The sequence below is a fragment of the Dichomitus squalens genome, assembly GCF_000275845.1.
Source record: "Dichomitus squalens LYAD-421 SS1 unplaced genomic scaffold DICSQscaffold_7, whole genome shotgun sequence".
Taxonomy (NCBI): domain Eukaryota; kingdom Fungi; phylum Basidiomycota; class Agaricomycetes; order Polyporales; family Polyporaceae; genus Dichomitus; species Dichomitus squalens.
The window spans coordinates 1,312,006-1,329,692 of NW_006766889.1; the positions used below are offsets into that span (position 1 = coordinate 1,312,006).

Genomic DNA, 17,687 nt, shown 5'->3' on the forward strand with positions numbered 1-17,687 from the left:
GATGTCTGCTGATGCTAGCATCCCGATGAGGGCCTTTACGAACGTCGTCTTCCTGCTGCTATTCGTCTCAATGCAAGGTGGGGTCATGAGCAACAGCGCCGCGAAGACCTCAATACCCCAAACTTGCGGGAGCGACCTTAGGATAAGTATGCATGTAAATGAAAAATACCATTAGAATCGACTTCTATGCTATGCAATACAATACAATACATATGGGCAGGCAGTAAGCAGGAGCTGAGACGATGAGGTGGTCATAGAATACCGAGATGTAGCGATACTGTATCAGCAGGGTCTAGGTGTCTGGGCGCCAGGGGTACTTCCCGAGAGCGTCATGTGATCCTCGGAGTCCGCCAGAGTCCGGCAGACTCGCCGGACTCAACAGTCTCGACATTTTGCTCTTCCTGAACATTGCGCGCGTGCTGCACACGTTCGACATCACCCCGGCTCTCGACGACCACGGGCAGCCGATCGTGATTGAGCCGCGGATGAAGAACGCCCTGGTCTCGTACGTGCATGTTCTCTCTGGGAACGACTCCACGGTAGATGACACGTTCGTCCGGCGCAGTGGGCCTGTGGACTGCCGGTGCACCATCAAGCCCCGCTCGGCTCGCGCAGAGGCTCTCATCCGAGGGGTCAGCTCGGATCCGTTTGAAGGTCGTCCGTAGTAGGTGTGAGCCCATATGTGGATCAACGTTACGCTACTTTTCAGAAAGGAACAAGAAAGACCAGAGATAAAGATACTTGCCATAAGACACAAGGTCGCGCATGTACGATAGGCTCTGTTGGTCCCTTTGTCCTACGGAGGTTGCTTCCAGTCCGTCTAGGTTCTCGGGCAAATGCACTTCGACGAACGCGTCCATACGATACGAAACTACATAGTTCGACAAAGGAGACAGCAAATATCGATAGGACAGCATCAGTTGGTGGTAATACATTGCTCGTCTGCAGTTATGTCCGAGGAGTATCCAACCCAAAACCTTGTGTCCATAAGCGTCTACACCAGTGTCATCTATCTATACATGACATAGCGTAGCTTCGCGACATGACATCCAGCAAAGCACGTCTATAGCGGGTTACTGTACAGTATGGATGTATGCGTAACAGTTCATGAGTTCATGAATGCAGTGTCCGGGAAGTATGCAGGCATGGACGATGAATGGCATGGCCAAGCATCTCGAGTGTGCGGACCTTCGCTGCGCATATATGGGGCAGGAAAGGAGTATGCAGCGCGCATCAGGGTCCATGCATCACCAGGGAATCGAAGCCGCCGAACGAGTTCGACCTGGGCCGAGGCGCGCGGCGATCGTTGCCCGGGCGGAGCCTCGCAGGACTGTCGGGTGGTGAGGTCGGTGGTGCCTGCCCGGCGGCGTGCGTTATCGATCTTGTGGGGATGGGGCGGGAAGTCGACGAGATGGGATGACTCGGCTTCCTTGCCAAGAATGGCGTGACGCCGTAACTCGGAGTTCGGCTTGCCGTCATGGTCGAGGAGAAACGGGGACGAACAGGCTGCGACAATGTGGGGGAGGAGAGATTGTGGAGTGCGAGACGGGCAGAAGCGAGGGTGTCGTCCGGGTCCGCATAGGACAAAGGAGCCATGTACAGCATGTCGCTTTCGGACGAGGATGCAGAAACTGCAAACGAAGTGCGGAGAGGACTGCTGCTAGTTGATGAGGATATTACCGAGGGAACGAGGCATGGAGGTGCACGAGAGCCATCGAAGGAGGACGGGTGACGTTTTCGCAATACGCGTCTAGGTCTTCCTGTCTCGGCTTTACTGGACGATGTTCGAAGGATGGGCTTGCTCTCCAGGCGAGGAAGCGTGGACGGACCGGCCAAGCAGAGCTTCTCGGACGAACTGTGTGTTGAGCGAGTCGGAGAGCTTTGGGTCACTTCATGGATCACGGCGTCCAAGTCTCGAACCGGAGTCGTGCGTGGACGGCGACGGTGCTGCATCATCCCCCGGTGTTGCTCGTTGAGCTCCATCCAGGAGCTCAATCTTTCGCAATTGACAGAGCAATGCACCTGGTCAGTAATCGTCGGCCGAAACTTCTTGCTGCACTCTTTACAAAGAGCGGCATTGGAAGAGCCGATGAACGAGCTCTTGGGGGGCGACTTGGGAGGGATGGCGAGTATGTTCTTAATGGTCTTCATGGTGGAGGCGGTAGCGAATCGTCGAAACACACTCAGCGGAGAGTGTTCGATCCCATCACTTGTATCCTACAGGACCAAGGGCTTTATGAATCTTCTCCGAACGGTGCCACAGGGAAAGGATGGTGGGGACAAAGCAGAGTCGCAGACTCACCACAGTAATGAGCGTCACTTGCGGCTGCTTCAATGCGGCAGACAGCTGCTGCAGGTCCATGAGCAGGGCAGCCTGTAAACTCACCGCTTTGCAGGAGGGAGGGGTGCAAGAAGCGTAGTCGCAGAAAAGCGGGCGGCCAGGTACCCCGCAGGCTGTGGACCGATATCCGATTCGGCAACAACACGATGCACCCACTTTACCTAATCATCCCTGACGCGTCCACCCCACCCCCTCCACAGCCAGCAAATTGGGTCTTCGAGAAGAAGCTGGACACCGCAGATGCACATCTTCGAAGCGTAGGCGGAGGGACTAGCGAGCCACCTGTCATCGACGCACCGCAACCTTGTCCATCCAGCAGGGTTTTGTCCGAAAGTGGCCTAGTGACTTATTCCGCCGTCGGACAAGCACAGAGCGCCACCTATCATCGCAGGCCATTGATTTGCACAAGTAGAAGCTGTTCAAGACAACGAGTCATCGTGTGCCCCCGGAAGGACTACTGGAACAAAGCGGCCGCCACGGAGTGTCCGACAAGGTTTGGTGACCGGGAACGGATGGGCGCTTCCCACAGACGCTCCCTACGGTAGAAGCACGTGCCCACCCCCGCCAAACTTTTTGGGGCGCCAAATGAAGGGACATCTGAATATACTCGCCGGTCTTCGTCTTGCCACAGTAACTTCCTCTCTTCTCTGGGTCGCTCTGTCGTTCGCGCTTTCTGTTTCATACACTTTCTCTGGATACATTACTACCGCGGCTCTTGTGCTAGGTTCGATCCCCTCTTAGCATACACTATCTCCATGCGGAAGCAGCTCGACCCGCGCATCCCCATCCTCATCAATAACAATGTCAAGAAGAACCACCGTTCTTTCATAGTGCTTGTCGGAGACAAAGGCAGGGATCAGGTACTCACGATTCCTACGTAGCGAGTTAACCCGCGCTGACTTCTCCAGATTGTAAACCTGCACTTCCTTCTCTCGCAAGCGCGGGTTTCTGCTCGCCCTTCCGTACTATGGTGCTACAAAAAGGAGCTTGGCTTTACAACGTACGGCTCCTATCTATGTTGCTATATTACTGGGCTCATATTGTAGTTATATAGACATCGCAAAAAGCGCGAGGCTAAAATCAAGAGGGAAGTCAAGAAAGGAATCCGCGAACCCAATGAGCAGGATCCCTTTGAGATTTTTATCACTGTCACCGATATCCGGTATACGTACGTGTACAGGCCATTCGCTCATCTTTTGTGTATTGAGACCATGTCTGAAGGTACTACAAGGAGTCACACAAAATCCTCGGCCAAACATTCGGCATGTGCGTACTGCAAGATTTCGAGGCGATCACGCCCAACCTTCTTGCCCGGACAATAGAAACGGTTGAAGGTGGAGGGCTCGTGGTGATCATGCTCAAGACCATGAAGTCGCTGAGGCAGTTGTACACTATGACCATGGTACGTGCGTCTGTTACCTACGAACTGCCGTTCGCCATATGCCCACACCCACCACTCAGGATGTTCACGCGCGTTACCGGACATCCGCACACGACTCAGTAGTCGCTCGTTTCAACGAGCGGTTCATCCTCTCTCTTGGCTCATGCGACGACTGTCTCGTACTCGACGACGAGTTGAATGTCTTACCGATCTCTCGAGGCAAGGATATCAAGCCCATAGAGGAGGTCCGGGGAAAGAGTAAAGAGGAGTCCGAGCTCAAGGACCTCAAGGACAGCCTTGCGGATACGAAACCCATTGGCGAGCTCGTCAAGCTCGCGAAGACGATCGACCAAGCGCAGGCTATCCTCACCTTTGTCGATGCCATCGCCGAGAAGACGCTATCTTCGACTGTCACACTTACCGCTGGTCGTGGTCGTGGAAAGTCTGCTGCGCTTGGTCTCGCTATCGCCGCAGCACTCGCTCATGGGTACTCGAATATCTTTGTCACGAGTCCTAGTCCGGAGAATATGAAAACGCTGTTTGAGTTCATCTTCAAGGGCATGGACGTGCTCGGCTACGAGGAGCATCTAGACTATGATATCGCACAGAGCACAAACCCCGACTTCAACAAGGCAATCGTACGTGTCAACGTGTTCAGGAATCACCGGCAGACCATCCAGGTAGGCTTTCTCCCCCCCCTCCCTACATTGGTTGATGCTCATCAAAGTGTGCAGTACATCCAACCGCAAGACGCACATGTCCTTGGTCAGGCCGAACTCGTCATCATCGACGAGGCCGCTGCCATCCCTCTTCCCCTCGTCCGCAACCTGATCGGTCCCTATCTCGTCTTCATGGCTTCTACGATCAATGGATACGAGGGTACCGGCCGCTCCCTCTCCCTCAAGCTCATCCAGCAGTTGCGCGAGAGTACACGCCCATCCCTTACCAAAGACTCTGCGGCTGCCGACGACGACGCCGCGTCCGCCCCTTCATCCTCCAAAAAGCCTCTCACCAAGGCGCCGCCCAAAGCACGCACGCTGCGCGAGATCAAGCTCGAGACGCCCATCCGGTACGCCGCGGGGGACAAGGTCGAGAAATGGCTCAACAGCCTGCTCTGCCTCGACGCGACGATCCTCCCGCGCCAGACGCACATGAGCTGCCCGCACCCGAGCAAGTGCGAGCTCTTCTACGTCTCGCGCGACACGCTGTTCAGCTACCACCCCGCGTCGGAGGTGTTCCTGCAGCGCATGATGGCGCTCTACGTCGCGAGTCACTACAAGAACCAGCCGAACGACCTCCAGCTGCTCTCCGATGCGCCCGCGCACCACCTCTTCGTCCTCCTGCCCCCGCTGAAGGATGATGAGACGCACCTCCCCGAACCGCTTGTCGTGCTGCAGGTCGCGCTCGAGGGCAACATCAGCCGGCAGACGATTATGGAAAACCTAAGTCGCGGATTCCGCGCTGGAGGTGACATGATCCCTTGGTTGATCTCGCAGCAGTTCCAAGAGAACAAGTTCGCGCTGTTGTCGGGCGCGCGCATCGTCCGTATTGCAACACATCCAGACTATGCGAACATGGGCTATGGCGCGCGCGCGCTGCAAGCGCTGAATGCGTACTACAGCGGGCAGTATTTCAACGTGGACGAGGCGATCGACGCGGAGCAGTCGTACCCAGATCCCGCCAACTTCGACGAGGATACGACGCTGCTCACGGACGAGCCCAAAGTGCGCGCAGCGACGGCGATGCCTCCTCTTCTCCAACGCTTGACTGAACGCAAACCGGAGACGCTCGACTATCTTGGGGTTTCGTACGGTCTCACGCCACCACTTCTCCGGTAGGTAGCTTCTGCGCATGACGACAGACCGTCTGACTTGCTCACGACGTCATGCAGATTCTGGAAGCGCGCGGGATACGTCCCACTGTACTTGCGACAGACGCAGAGCGAGCTGACGGGCGAGCATACATGTGTTATGGTGCGGGGTCTGAACTCATCGACGGAGGATGAGTTGCAGTGGCTGAGCGAGTTTGCCAAAGGTGAATCTCAGTTGCAGCGCATTTTGACAATTGCGGCGGACTGACGGGGTATTTGCGTGAAGACTTCCGGAGACGTTTCTTGAACCTGCTCTCGTACAAGTTCCGCGAGTTCGGCAGCGTGACAGCACTGAGCGTACTCGAAGCGGTAAACGCAGGCGTGAAGAAGCTCGACGAGGATCCAGCGCGAGAGCTCGGGTCCACCGAGCTCTCCTTCCTCCTCTCGCCGTTCGACCTCAAGCGCCTCGACTCGTACGCGAACAACCAGCTCGACTACCACGTCATCATGGATCTCCTTCCCACCGTCGGCCAGTTCTACTTTGAGAAGCGGCTCGGGCCCGACGTGCGTCTGAGCGCGGTGCAGAGCTCGATCCTCCTGGCGCTCGGGATGCAACGCAAGACGATCGAGGAGATCGAGGCGGAGCTGAACTTGCCCGTCTCGCAGGCGCTTGCACTCTTCGTGAAGGTTGTCAAGAAGATCAGCAAGCGGCTGCTCGACGTGCAGAAGGCCGCGATCAGCGCGACAATCCCGGACAGAAGGGAGGATGAGGTGAAGCGCACAGACGCTGAGGGAAACAAGGCGGAGTTCAGGCCGCTTGAGACGACGCTGGAGGAGGAGCTAGAGGAGGCGGGGGACGAGGCTGCGCGTGCGCTGAGGGAGAAGCAACGCGCGATGCTCGATGCGCTCGACTTCAGCAAGTGAGTCCTCTCGTGTTTCGCTATCTGCTGTGTCCGTGATCTGTGTTGGCCCCCGCGGGATATCGGTGGTGGCTCAGCTTGGTGGTTTGCCCGTCGGGTCACAAGGCTTGGCACCCTCGCACTTCTGCTCGGTCGAGCTTCGCAGATCTCGAGATGGTGTCCTGTCTCTCGGATTGCGCGGGGCCCCGCGCCTTGGCTTTGCTCGGCGTTCTTGGCCTTAGCCCGCGCTTCTTCTCGCGCGCTTCCTGTTTACGTCTCGGTCGCGCTGATCGTTCTTAAACTCCTCATCGTACACCCTGCATTCTCTTTGTCCCTCTTGGCCGGCTACGGGATCCCTGATCTTACACAGAACGTAGGCTGACCTTGGCGCAACGTGGCACCTAACATAGATATGCGATCAACGATGCGTCTGCGGATTGGAGCGCGGCAGAAGCACAGGTTGCGAAGCTCGCGTCAGGCGGGCAGGGCAAGTCGACACTTGTCTCGGTCAAGACTTCTGCGGTCGTCGGACAGAAGCGCAAAGCCGAGGACAAAGGGAAGGAGGATAAGAGTGGGGAGAAGAAGGCGCGGAGGAGTATGAAGAAGAGCAAGGCGCGGTGAGCCTGCTCTGTGTCGTCGTGGCCATGTACTCTGTTTGCTTTCTCTGTAGGGCTCCTATGCCCGACATTTGGGCCTTCATTCGAATGGCGTCATTGCTTCACGCAAACGTATCCACTACCGATTCCTCTTGACATCGATCTCTCACTGCTATCAACGTCTGCCACAAGTTTCGTTGAGATGATACAGCCGCTGGGAAAAACAAGTGAGCTAGAAGAGCGCGGTGAGCTGCGCTTGTTTCACGGTTCCGTTTCTGGTTGCGTCATATGCGCGTTCGCGAAACGGATGTGCCCCCCTTTTTTGGGCTGATTATGGGAGTGGACAACAAAGAGACGCAGATACCGTGACATCTGACATGACTACAAGACGAATAAACCGGACACTGGATCCTAGGATGTACCGCGTCGGTACGTGTCAGTACTCCATTGAGCTCGCTGAGGCCCGGAAGAGCTCCGCACGACGCGCACAGCAGCAGAAATTGACACCGGAACACGGAGATATGTTGGTGACCACTTTGCTCCATTCTTCTACCGGCTGAGACGGTGTTCGACCCTGGGCTGCCCAGGGTTAAGTTCCACTGTCACGCCATCGGAAGAGCGTCGGCGAACAAGTAACCATTGTATCATCGAATACAGTAGGTCCGTCCGCGCCAGGCACATCGAGTCTCGCTGGTCACATACGTCTCGAGGCGATACAAGTCATTGCAAAATGCCCGAGGTGGCCCTATACACGGGTGGCATGTGGTGGGAACAGCCCGCACAGCAGAGAGCGAGAGCGACGGCACAATAGTGGCAGCGACGTAACCGACGTAAGATGGACGGTGCCAAAGATGGCCGCTGCGCGTCCGTCGCGGTCTCCGGACAACGGTCCGACTAACCCAAGTAGGAAAAGCGATACTCCGGCGAGTACGGTGTAGTTGTATCTATCACACAATCGGGGCGTCCTGAGTGGAACGCCTTCAATTTCAAGGTCATGTTGGAATCCGCTTCCGTGCACGAGCATGAAGCACGGCGGCGCCGACGGAGCCGACTACGAGGAGGCGGGGCTCGGAAAACACTGTGCGGCGGGGCCCCACATGGATGGACGTGCGGAGGACGGGCGGAAGGTACGCGGGAAGACGCGTTCGGTGGTGGGACGGTTCTCATATGTCAGATGCATCCATCAGTGATTACTTTGGGTTGGGGTTACTCAGTCCATATCTGAGTCGCAGATACCCGCCGAAGAGCCGACCAATGGGAATTCCATCATATATATCCCTCCATCCATGACGGGAGGCCCTCGACGGCTGAGTGTGGATCCCCTCAGTACAAGGTTCCCTCTTCCCTAGGCTTGTCTCCCCCCGTCTTTGCGTACGATGGCTCCCTACTTCCTACGCAGCCTCATCCCCCGCCGCGAGGCGCGAACGGAGGGCCGCCCCCTCCTCCAGGCCCTCGCTACTGTGACATGGGTTCAGTGGGGCCACTTCTGGGCTGGGTACGTTCTCTTCGTTCTCTTTCCTTGGCGTGCCATCCTTTCCCCCTCCCCCCATACATTCCCCCGCATTCGCACGCCACCCCGCGTCGAACGCGATACCACTTGCGATGATCGTGGCCGATAACTGATCACGCCTTTCATGACGAATCTCTTGGCTGCGCCTACAACCCTTCGTACTCACGACGCCGACGCCCACAACGCCTTGAACGACACGAACGAGCAGTTGGCTCGCTTGGACGTGCGACGCGATTGACTTCTTCTCCGTCTCGCTATCCGTGACGAACCTCCAACATCAATTCGGGAAAAACACCCATACCATCGTGCGTTCCCATTTCAGGCAGTCGGCGCCTCGACTGACCGCATTCCATCTGTCAAGTCGACCGCCATCACGCTCACACTGCTCTTCCGCTCCGTGGGCGCAGTAAGTCATCCTTACAGCAGAATGTCTTCCATACGTGTGCGGAGCTGAGCTTCGGATACTGTCCCGTATAGGTCGTCTTCGGTATCCTCTCTGACAGATATGGTCGCAAATGGCCGCTCATTGGCAACCTCCTCTTGGTCTCCGTCCTCGAGCTTGGCTCCGGATTCGTCCAAACCTTCCCGGCATTCCTCGCTGTCCGCTCGCTCTTCGGTGTCGCAATGGGTGGCATCTGGGGCCTAGCAGCCTCGACCGCGCTTGAGAACCTGCCTGTGGAAGTCCGTGGTCTCGCGTCGGGCGTCCTGCAGCAGGGCTACGCCGTCGGCTATCTTCTCGCGGCTGTCATCAACTTGACGCTCGTCCCTGAGACCTCGACTTCATGGCGCTCGCTCTTCTGGTGCGCGTCCGGCATTTCCGCCTTCTCGGCGTTCGTCCGCTTGCTCCTACCCGAGAGCGCCGTCTTCCTTCGCGCGAAGGAGGCCGCGCGAGCGCGCGGCGGGAGCTCGACGAAGAGCAAGACGAGGATCTTCATCCACGAGACCGGGGAGATGCTCAAGCGGCACTGGCTTCTGTGCATCTACGCCGTGCTCCTCATGACCGGTGCGTGCTATTCTCGATGCGGCCTTCTCCCGTCTCGCAGCGTGCAACGTGATCGGCGGCGACGCTTGAATAAGCGTCGCAGCACAACGTGCCACTTGCATCATCTCCACTGCGACCGAGCGAGTTGCGAAGTACTGATTGGGAAGTGATACTGCAGGCTTCAATTTCCTTTCTCACGGATCCCAGGACCTGTACCCCACGTACTTGACACAGGCGAAGCTCTTCACCCAGCACGACGCTACCGTTGCGACTATTATTGGCAACTGCGTGAGTGGTTCCTGAGTATAGGCTCTCTACCTGCCACTCATTTTCCATGTGTCGCACAGGGTGCGATTGCGTGAGTATCAGACAACCTAAAGCATGGACCGGCCTGCTAACGGCACGAATACAGTGGGGGTGCCATTGCCGGATGGGTCAGCCAGTACATCGGCCGTCGGCTCACGATCATGTACGTCTTCGTCCAGAAGTCTCATCTCCGTTTCACGCAATTTTCTAACGTCTTCTTTAGCATCTTCGTTCTCCTCATCGGCGCATTCATCCCGCTCTGGATCCTGCCGACGGGTTTCGGTGCGCTTGCTGCTGGTGCTTTCTGCATCCAGTTTGGCGTGCAAGGCGCCTGGGGTGTGGTAAGTTGATATCTCTCCGCGGGGCATGTAAGGTACGACTGACTTTGCCGTGGTATCGCTTGGCAGATTCCCATTCAGCTTGCGGAGATCTCGCCACCGGCCTTCCGTGCCACCTTCCCTGGTGTTGCTTACCAGCTGGGTAACGTGAGTGATCCTGCGTACTGTCATCTAGTCGATAGGACTGACTGTATGCGCATCTCCTGCTTGTAGATGGTCTCCTCTGCGTCCGCGCAAATCGAAGCCAGTGAGTCACTTCTGCCTAATCAAGCTATACATCCGTGCTGACGGATGCGCGCCTCTTCTCCCTTCCCCTCCCCAACCACCACGCGTCCCATCCCACCCAGCCGGCGCCTCGAACCTGCACACGACGATCACGGGCAAGGACGGGAAGCCGACGGTCGTGTCCGACTACGCGACGGTGCAGGGCATCCTCATCGGCGTCGTCGCCGCGTTCGTGCTCGTCGTGACGATCGTCGGCCCGGAGAACTTCGGCTCGCACTTCGAGAAGCACAAGGCCGCGTTCGAGGAGGGCGGCGGCCGCGACGAGGTCGTCGAGGACGAGGACGAGAGCGCGAAGCCCTCGCGCCCGACGAGCGTGCAGATCGTTGACGAGAAGCGGAGCACGCCCGAGCCTGTTTGAGGCGAACATGCCGCGCGACGGACGGGGTGGTGACGATACCTTTCAGCGTGGCGGGGTTGGACGCTCCCGATGCACGCCGCGGTGTTGAGGCTTGCCCGGCCCGTGTGTGCGCGTGCTGCTGGGTGAGGTTTGGGACGTGCTGTTACGTGTCTGCGTATGTATACGTACATGTCATGACTGTGACGACTAGTTAGTGCTTTTGTTTGTACTGTATTTGTAACGATCTCTGTCGATTGATTGTGTTGGCGATTGATACACCATAAGGAGGCTCGAGAGTATATGGCGAGTGGTGTGAACTGGAAGGAGTGCCAGAGGATCTGTTGAGGTTCGTTGATGTTTACTACTCACTTCGCGGAGATGTCCTGATTGATGTGACACTAGGCGATCTGTTATGTCTATTCTACTCAACGCGAGTGCTTCATATGGTCATACACTGCCTCCGAAACGTGCTTGAACTCATCATTTGTGGTGCGTGCGAAGGGACGTGCTATTGACCAAGAGGGCTTTTGATGACGTTATGGGAATCGCGCCGTCCGGACTTATGAGACTGCCACGCCTCCACGGTATGCCGTCTCTTGACAGACTTCTTGTCTTCGTAGATGATCGCATGGTGCGTCTCGTTTGCTAAACGTCGCTGCAGGGATCCATCGTCCGCATCTCACACCAGCTATGATAGAACGTGGGGACTATGCTACAAGCATAGCAGGTCGGCATCCCGCGTGTGCCCGGGATGGAGCAAGGCGCTTCCATTCGATGTGATGTCGACCAGACGCAATGAAACCGGGCTTGCCTTCTCATTGCAGGCGTCGAGAATAACCTTGTTCATCAGAGGTCGATGAAGTTGGCGATTATCTCGTAGCCTGTCTGCCATAGTATAAGTCCTACCCATGGGCTCAGGAGCCTGATGAGCAACGCTTGCTTTCGCTCACCCCTCACTGGCAGCCTGCATCCGCAACCCACACAAGCTTTCGTCTTCGCCTGCGATGTCAATCCCCGATGCTGCTGGTATCATCGCAATTAGAGATGCTGGGTGAGTCACCGTCTGTGTTAGGCATCTATCCTGATCCCTAACAAACGCCTTGACCACCGTATAGGTACACAGCCACTCTCATGACGGCGGGTGTGGGAGGTTCGTATGTTCACATTCCGAGCGTGTCATTTGATCAATCCGGATCTCGACAGCTTGGGTCGGCTACGACTACCTCCTTACCGTCGGACGCGAGTCACGCTTGTTCTGGAGGCGTAAAGTGAACGCGGCCTCGATACTATTCTATACAAACCGCTACCTCGCACTGTTCTACTACGTCGCTCTTGCCTACTACCGAATCATATCATTTCCGTTCCCAGTAAGTCTCGAATGTGTGGCCTGAGCTTACGGCATTCGCCTTTGACTAATCTGTAACATTGAATAGGAGTAATACGATCTAACCAACTTGACTGTCTTGGAGCTGACATCGACCCAGATGTCTGACACAGTACGATGTCGACATAGGAATCAGGTATATGGAGTACCTCCCATGGGCAGGTCTGTGTCATGGATGCTCCTCTGGAATATCGTGTTGAACTCGGGGTTTGCATATAGTCTTCTCTGCTTTGCGCGTGTACGCCCTGAGTCACAAGAATTGGGCTCTGAGCGTGTTCACTTTCTTTTGCTCCGTTATCGCCCTTCCTCTGAACTATTATGTGAGACCGCACCTGCCCCGTCTAAACTTCCCCCCTCAGACCTGACCGAGCACAGGGCGACTTCCACCACACATCCGTCTCTGCTGTTCCGGCGCTTGGTTGCGTGTCGCAGGCGACAACGCCCTCTTTCCTCAGCCTCATGTAAGTGGCTATGTGGCTCCGACAGGGCGCATCGCTGACTTTGAGCCCAGCGGTCGGTATCATTACTTTCGAGACGATGCGTGCACCACCTGTCTCATGCACTGGCATTCATAGGCAGTGTTGTCATCCGCGGAGGCCAGATCATTGCTGACGCAATCGTCATCGGAGTCACATGGAAGGCGACGTACCAAGCTCGTAGCGAGCGGTCCATGTCCTATTTGATGACAGTCATGTTCAAGAATGGCAAGTGCACCGTCCGTCTGGCACGGCTCTAGTGTTCATTGACCATACAGGTACCATATATTTCGTGTAACCCTCCCCGTACGTATGGTGGACTGGGGCATTAACCCGTCGCAGTACCCAACTCCTGCTCAACGTCCTCCATCTCATATTTATCTTCCTTCCGGTAGGGCGTTACTTGGACATATGTATCGCTATGACATGCTCATGCAGTGACTTTGATCCAGGACGCCCCGCTGCACACATCTGTGACAAACACATCATACGTGAAGAAATTCTCTGAGCCGTTGAGTGTATAGTTGCAGAGTCCTTCCGCGTCGTGCTGATGTAAGAGACCCTACAGCATCACGGCAATCCTTATATCCTACTTCCTCTTGGACCTTCAAGAGGTCAGTCAGGGTATGGCGCAACACGGAGGAGTTTCCGAGAGTGAGGTCATGGGCTCGCTCACCTCCATAGACTTCGGTCCTGCGCTTGAGAATAGATCCCTGGCGGAGGAGCCATGGTCTGTCAGTTCGGGCTCTAGTGTGACGTTGGCAGGACGCGGTCTTCGACAGTGACCGTTGGTATGCAGACACCTGTCTTTCGCTAGCTTTGAGAGGCTGCGAGCTGGCTATGTTGAGAGTGATAGCTTACTGGCATGTATACACTGGTGCGCCGTAGTTATGCGAAATAGACAGTGAAAGATTGGAATAAGACAAGCAAAGACCGGAATGTATGATGACTGATCAGAGTACGATATTAGGCTGAAGCAACAGCTGTAGCAGTCTCAGCACGGCAGACTAGGAGACGATCGACGAACACATTTACCTGCTGGAATTCTCGAGCGATCGGCCTACGGACGCACTGGGAACGTGATATTAGTACGGTATAGATTTCAGAGCGGGAGTACCCGGACGCAAGCTCTACCGCAGGAAGCTGCGGCGCTATAGTCGTTTTGTCCCGGAAGCGAAGACATTTCACAATATTCATCAACCACGCCACCGCAGACGAGGCGTCCGCGTCAACACTTGTCGCGCTGACACAGCACGATGGATTGGGCTGCCATGGTGGCCAACATGAGCCTCCCGGCGAGCAAGCGGCGCGATCTAGGGGAGGCAAATGTCGATTAGTCTTGAGGAAACCTCTGCAGACCGATGAAAGAAGGAGTTTATTGTCGTTGTTGGTGACTGCGCCTCCTTGGTTACTAGAATGTTGCATTCGTTGTCAGACCAGAAGCCCGGGGTGGCGTAGTGTAGGAAGAGGCGTTGACGAGCAACCGCTTCGGGGGCCATCAAGAAAGTTATTAAAGGGCTACCTGTTCGACGAATGTCCACTTGCCAGGACGACTGGTTCTTCGAGCTCTCCTGCGCAGTCCCTCGGTGAAGTCATCTCCACGATACATCGCAAGCTTTCCGATGATCATTCCACAAACTGGAGACAAACGTGCATCAGACTTGTGTTCGTGCGGGCATAACTTCCTCCGCACCGAGGAATCTGTCTGCAAGGGATGTTTTAGGAAACAAGGACCATCTATCGCTAGCTGGCCCTATGCCTGGCCATACCTCCCCCACACCGCCGTATCCCAAATGCCGCAATACATCTACCCATCAATGCCATGTTGGACTACCTACCCATTCATGCCAAGCTGGCCTGCCAACCTCCAAGGGATCTACCAATACCAGCCACCCATCTGTCCGTTGGACCCCACTGGTCCGCAGACGCCACCCGCCATCCCGACCCCTGGTCCGCAGACGCCACCCGCCATCCCGACCCCACTCGACGAAGAAGGTGGAGGTCGGGCTGACTTGCCATTCAGAAGGGGTGGAAAGCTCGAGCCGGCGGAGTCGGATGGCGACCTCACAAAGACTTTGGACGCCTCACAGTGCTGTGCGACGTGCGGGAGGAAAGTCAAGCGGGGCATTTTGAAGAGGCTATTGTCTGTGCTGTTGCGCTTGCGACGATAGTCAGTCTCATAATCGTTGTCGTGAACCTCTTCTGAGGATGCAGGGGGTGGAAGGACGTTGCCCGGTCACTGGGCGTGTGGAGATCGCATCTTGTACTGTAATCCTGGTCCCAGCGGATCAGTATTATGAGAAAGAAATTGCGTTCGATTGGGAACAACGTCTGCCCGCCCCCGAGGTCAAGCGCGAGTGCTCTGAAGAGGGTTTTGTATGCACGAACACGGACATGTGCCTTATGTCGACTCGGGGGACTCCGTAAACAGTCTGAGTCTGGACTCTGCGCTGTTAGTTATGGTGGCGGCGATAAGCAAGTGTTTAGGCGCTCAGAGAGGGGTAACATTAGCGCTGCATTCGAGATCAGTGAGAAGGCAGGTTGCTTGACCGCACTACTCACACTTACTTACGGCCATGGACTTGCATGAGACCGAGGGAATCTCTATCCTACTACACGTTGCACATCTGGGAACGCAGCACATTACGTCCATGACGGGTCACCGGATGGGGTGAGGCGCGAGCGGTTGGTGGAGGCCAATCGCACCGATAGGCCGACGTCAGGTGAGATAGGATGATCGTCCTGCGTCGGCCAGCACCGCTGCCTCACCGATAGTGCGTGCGCCATATGCGGCTTTGCGCGCATTCTTAAAACTTAGAGCTGACGCTCTCTTCCGTGTCGTCCGACGTCAATCACCCCCGAGATTGCCTCCTCGACTTCCCCGCCATGTCGACTCCATCGTCCGACGCGATCCTCACCCAGATCCTCACCCAGCTTCAGGCGCTCCAGGTGTCCCAGCAGACACTGCAGGCCAAGGCAAGTTCAAGGAAGCATACAAGCAGGCAGTGTAGGATGGTGCTGACGACGCAGTGACGTCCACAGTTCGATGCCTTGAGTAGCAATGGCGTTGTAAGCCCACCTGCGTCCCCGGCTCGCAATGGCACTCCAGCATCAAGCGTCCGTCAAGCTGCCGAGTCCGTCCTGTCGTCTGAAGCCGCGACCGCGTCGCCCGCCAACCAACTCATCTCGCCCTCCTCATCTCCAACCGTGAGCAGCTCGATACAGGATAGGGACAGGGAGAGGGAGAAGCTGCTCTACCCGTCCCGAGTTCTCCTCACCAGTAAGTCACTGTCGTCTCTCGCGCCACGCCCGCCTTGCTCATGTTTCAACGCGCCATAGCCTACCCCGACCAGCACGGCATCAAGCCCTACCCCCTCCAATGGGGCGCCGCGGACCCGGCCGTCCGCGGGCCCGTCATCTGCTCACGCCTCCCCACCTCCATCAAGCAGCGCAATGCGATCGGCGCGCACTCGGGCTCGTACTCCATCTACCGCGCGCTCGCGATCGCGATGGGCACGCTCGACCCGTCGCACAAGCCTGACTACAGCAAGACGGAGCCCGCGGTGCCGATCCCGCCGCAGCCGTCGTGGTCCGACCCGAGCAAGATCGTCTCTTTCGACCCCTGGGGCCACCTCGTGCCGCAGGTGTACAAGCACGAGCTGGAGGAGCTCGGCCTGGACGTGCGCCCGAGCATCGCGGTGACGAAGGCGCACATGAAGCTGAGCGAGATCGACGAGGCGGCGCGGAAGGGCGACTTGACGATCGACGGCAAGATATTGCTCAAGAGCCACCCGCTCATCAATGCGGACGGCACGCAGAGCACCGCGGACCCAGGTGTGGAGATCAGCATCAGCAAGGCTGCGGTCGAGCCGGTTTGGTACTTGCCTGGGATTGCAGAGCGGTTCGGCATGTGAGTGGCGATCTCTCGTTAAGAGTACTCCAGGGAAATTGCATGCTGATCCTGCACTGTCAGCTCGGAAGGCTTGCTCCGCCGTGCGCTCTTCGAGGACACCGGAGGAATGTACCCAGAGCTTGTCACCCGGCCCGACATCAAGGTCTTCCTCCCGCCAATCGGCAACCTGACCGCATACATCTGTACGTGCCCTCGCGCCACCTGCACAAGCGGCGCTGTGTTCATCGCTTGATTACAGTCGGGAACCCCGCGTACTTGTCGGACGAATCGAAGGAGCTAACCCTGCGTGTCCACGACGAATGTATGCGCATACATCCCCATCTCTATTCACGCACAAGCTGACGTAGCGCTGCAGGTAACGGTTCTGACGTGTTCGGCTCCGACATCTGCACATGCAAGCCGTACCTGACCTATGCCATCGAGGAGTGCATCCGCGGCGCCCAGCGCGGCGGCGTCGGCCTCGTCGTATATTTCCGCAAAGAAGGCCGTGCCCTCGGCGAGGTCACCAAGTACGTCTTTGCCTGTCATCTCGCCTCGCGGCGACGTGGTCACGTTATACTTACGGTTCGCGTCGCAGGTACCTCGTGTATAACCTCCGGAAACGCGGGGGTGACTCGGCAGATAAGTACTTCAAGGCGACCGAGCTCATCGCGGGCGTGAAGGACATGCGGTTCCAGGCGCTCATGCCGGACGTGCTGCACTGGCTCGGTATCAAGAAGATCGACAACATGGTGTCGATGAGCGATATGTACGTCGTGTCCGCTCTCTAGTCTTTCTGATGCTGATGTTGTTTGGCAGGAAATACAACGCTATCGTGCAATCCGGCATCCCGATCTTGAAGCGCTACGATATCCCTGGTACGTGGTTGCCGTTGCGGGGTAGACTACGCTCGCGGACGCTGACTATATGCGCTACAGAACACCTGCTCCCGCCCGACTCGCGTGTCGAGATAGATGCGAAGATCGCCGCTGGGTACTTCTCAAGCAACAAGAAGATCACAGAGGCAGATTTGGTCAAGACGGTGGGTAGGACTTGGGAGGAGACCGAGCACTAGCGCGCAGTGGAACACCAACGCCGCTAGAGAACTCTTCGTACTTCAATTCCCCGGTGCACTGGGTGTATCCTATAG

The 17,687-nt window shown here is 56.7% G+C and overlaps 6 protein-coding genes across 6 annotated transcripts; 5 read left to right on the forward strand and 1 right to left on the reverse strand.

Annotated features, from left to right (window-relative positions):
- Nucleotides 1–947: 947 nt before the first annotated feature.
- On the reverse strand, nt 948–2,790 carry DICSQDRAFT_154014 (uncharacterized protein). The gene is made up of 2 exons (XM_007364009.1): nt 2,303–2,790; nt 948–2,217 (listed from the first exon to the last, which is right to left on the reverse strand). Exons 1-2 carry the CDS (start codon nt 2,360–2,362, stop codon nt 1,234–1,236), a joined length of 1,044 nt encoding a protein of 347 aa, XP_007364071.1. The 5' UTR covers nt 2,363–2,790; the 3' UTR covers nt 948–1,233.
- A 180-nt stretch (nt 2,791–2,970) lies between these two features.
- On the forward strand, nt 2,971–7,159 carry DICSQDRAFT_102895 (uncharacterized protein). Its single transcript, XM_007364010.1, has 9 exons — nt 2,971–3,201; nt 3,250–3,341; nt 3,396–3,509; nt 3,563–3,743; nt 3,803–4,402; nt 4,457–5,556; nt 5,614–5,756; nt 5,819–6,452; nt 6,842–7,159. The coding sequence occupies exons 1-9, from the start codon at nt 3,097–3,099 to the stop codon at nt 7,050–7,052; spliced, it is 3,180 nt and encodes a 1,059-aa protein (XP_007364072.1). The 5' UTR covers nt 2,971–3,096; the 3' UTR covers nt 7,053–7,159.
- A 1,183-nt stretch (nt 7,160–8,342) lies between these two features.
- DICSQDRAFT_134979 (MFS general substrate transporter) lies at nt 8,343–11,061 on the forward strand. The gene is made up of 11 exons (XM_007364011.1): nt 8,343–8,522; nt 8,746–8,842; nt 8,899–8,943; nt 9,015–9,540; nt 9,698–9,807; nt 9,867–9,877; nt 9,932–9,988; nt 10,049–10,166; nt 10,233–10,310; nt 10,377–10,410; nt 10,511–11,061. The coding sequence occupies exons 1-11, from the start codon at nt 8,404–8,406 to the stop codon at nt 10,804–10,806; spliced, it is 1,491 nt and encodes a 496-aa protein (XP_007364073.1). The 5' UTR covers nt 8,343–8,403; the 3' UTR covers nt 10,807–11,061.
- Nucleotides 11,062–11,789: 728 nt separating this feature from the next.
- DICSQDRAFT_125938 (uncharacterized protein) lies at nt 11,790–12,905 on the forward strand (the record flags this gene model as incomplete). Its single annotated transcript, XM_007364012.1, has 7 exons — nt 11,790–11,836; nt 11,901–11,935; nt 11,989–12,152; nt 12,283–12,331; nt 12,389–12,489; nt 12,602–12,630; nt 12,749–12,905. The coding sequence occupies 7 exons, from the start codon at nt 11,790–11,792 to the stop codon at nt 12,903–12,905; spliced, it is 582 nt and encodes a 193-aa protein (XP_007364074.1).
- Nucleotides 12,906–14,489: 1,584 nt separating this feature from the next.
- DICSQDRAFT_168408 (uncharacterized protein) lies at nt 14,490–14,851 on the forward strand (the record flags this gene model as incomplete). The annotated part of the gene is made up of 2 exons (XM_007364013.1): nt 14,490–14,739; nt 14,817–14,851. 2 exons carry the CDS (start codon nt 14,490–14,492, stop codon nt 14,849–14,851), a joined length of 285 nt encoding a protein of 94 aa, XP_007364075.1.
- A 680-nt stretch (nt 14,852–15,531) lies between these two features.
- Nucleotides 15,532–17,612, forward strand: DICSQDRAFT_145737 (uncharacterized protein; the record flags this gene model as incomplete). The annotated part of the gene is made up of 9 exons (XM_007364014.1): nt 15,532–15,621; nt 15,688–15,925; nt 15,985–16,555; nt 16,619–16,740; nt 16,797–16,859; nt 16,914–17,067; nt 17,136–17,306; nt 17,357–17,415; nt 17,476–17,612. 9 exons carry the CDS (start codon nt 15,532–15,534, stop codon nt 17,610–17,612), a joined length of 1,605 nt encoding a protein of 534 aa, XP_007364076.1.
- Nucleotides 17,613–17,687: the final 75 nt, after the last annotated feature.

Coding starts and splice junctions, on each gene's coding strand:
- DICSQDRAFT_134979 (XM_007364011.1), top strand. CDS start 8,404: ATGGCTCCCTACTTCCTACGCAGCCTCATCCCCCGCCGCGAGGCGCGA. Junction 10,311..10,376: donor TTGCTTACCAGCTGGGTAAC/GTGAGTGATCCT, acceptor TCCTGCTTGTAG/ATGGTCTCCTCTGCGTCCGC. Junction 10,411..10,510: donor GTCCGCGCAAATCGAAGCCA/GTGAGTCACTTC, acceptor CATCCCACCCAG/CCGGCGCCTCGAACCTGCAC.
- DICSQDRAFT_154014 (XM_007364009.1), bottom strand. CDS start 2,362: ATGGACCTGCAGCAGCTGTCTGCCGCATTGAAGCAGCCGCAAGTGACG. Junction 2,218..2,302: donor AAGTGACGCTCATTACTGTG/GTGAGTCTGCGA, acceptor TTGGTCCTGTAG/GATACAAGTGATGGGATCGA.
- DICSQDRAFT_102895 (XM_007364010.1), top strand. CDS start 3,097: ATGCGGAAGCAGCTCGACCCGCGCATCCCCATCCTCATCAATAACAAT. Junction 3,510..3,562: donor GTCACCGATATCCGGTATAC/GTACGTGTACAG, acceptor CCATGTCTGAAG/GTACTACAAGGAGTCACACA. Junction 5,557..5,613: donor CTCACGCCACCACTTCTCCG/GTAGGTAGCTTC, acceptor GACGTCATGCAG/ATTCTGGAAGCGCGCGGGAT.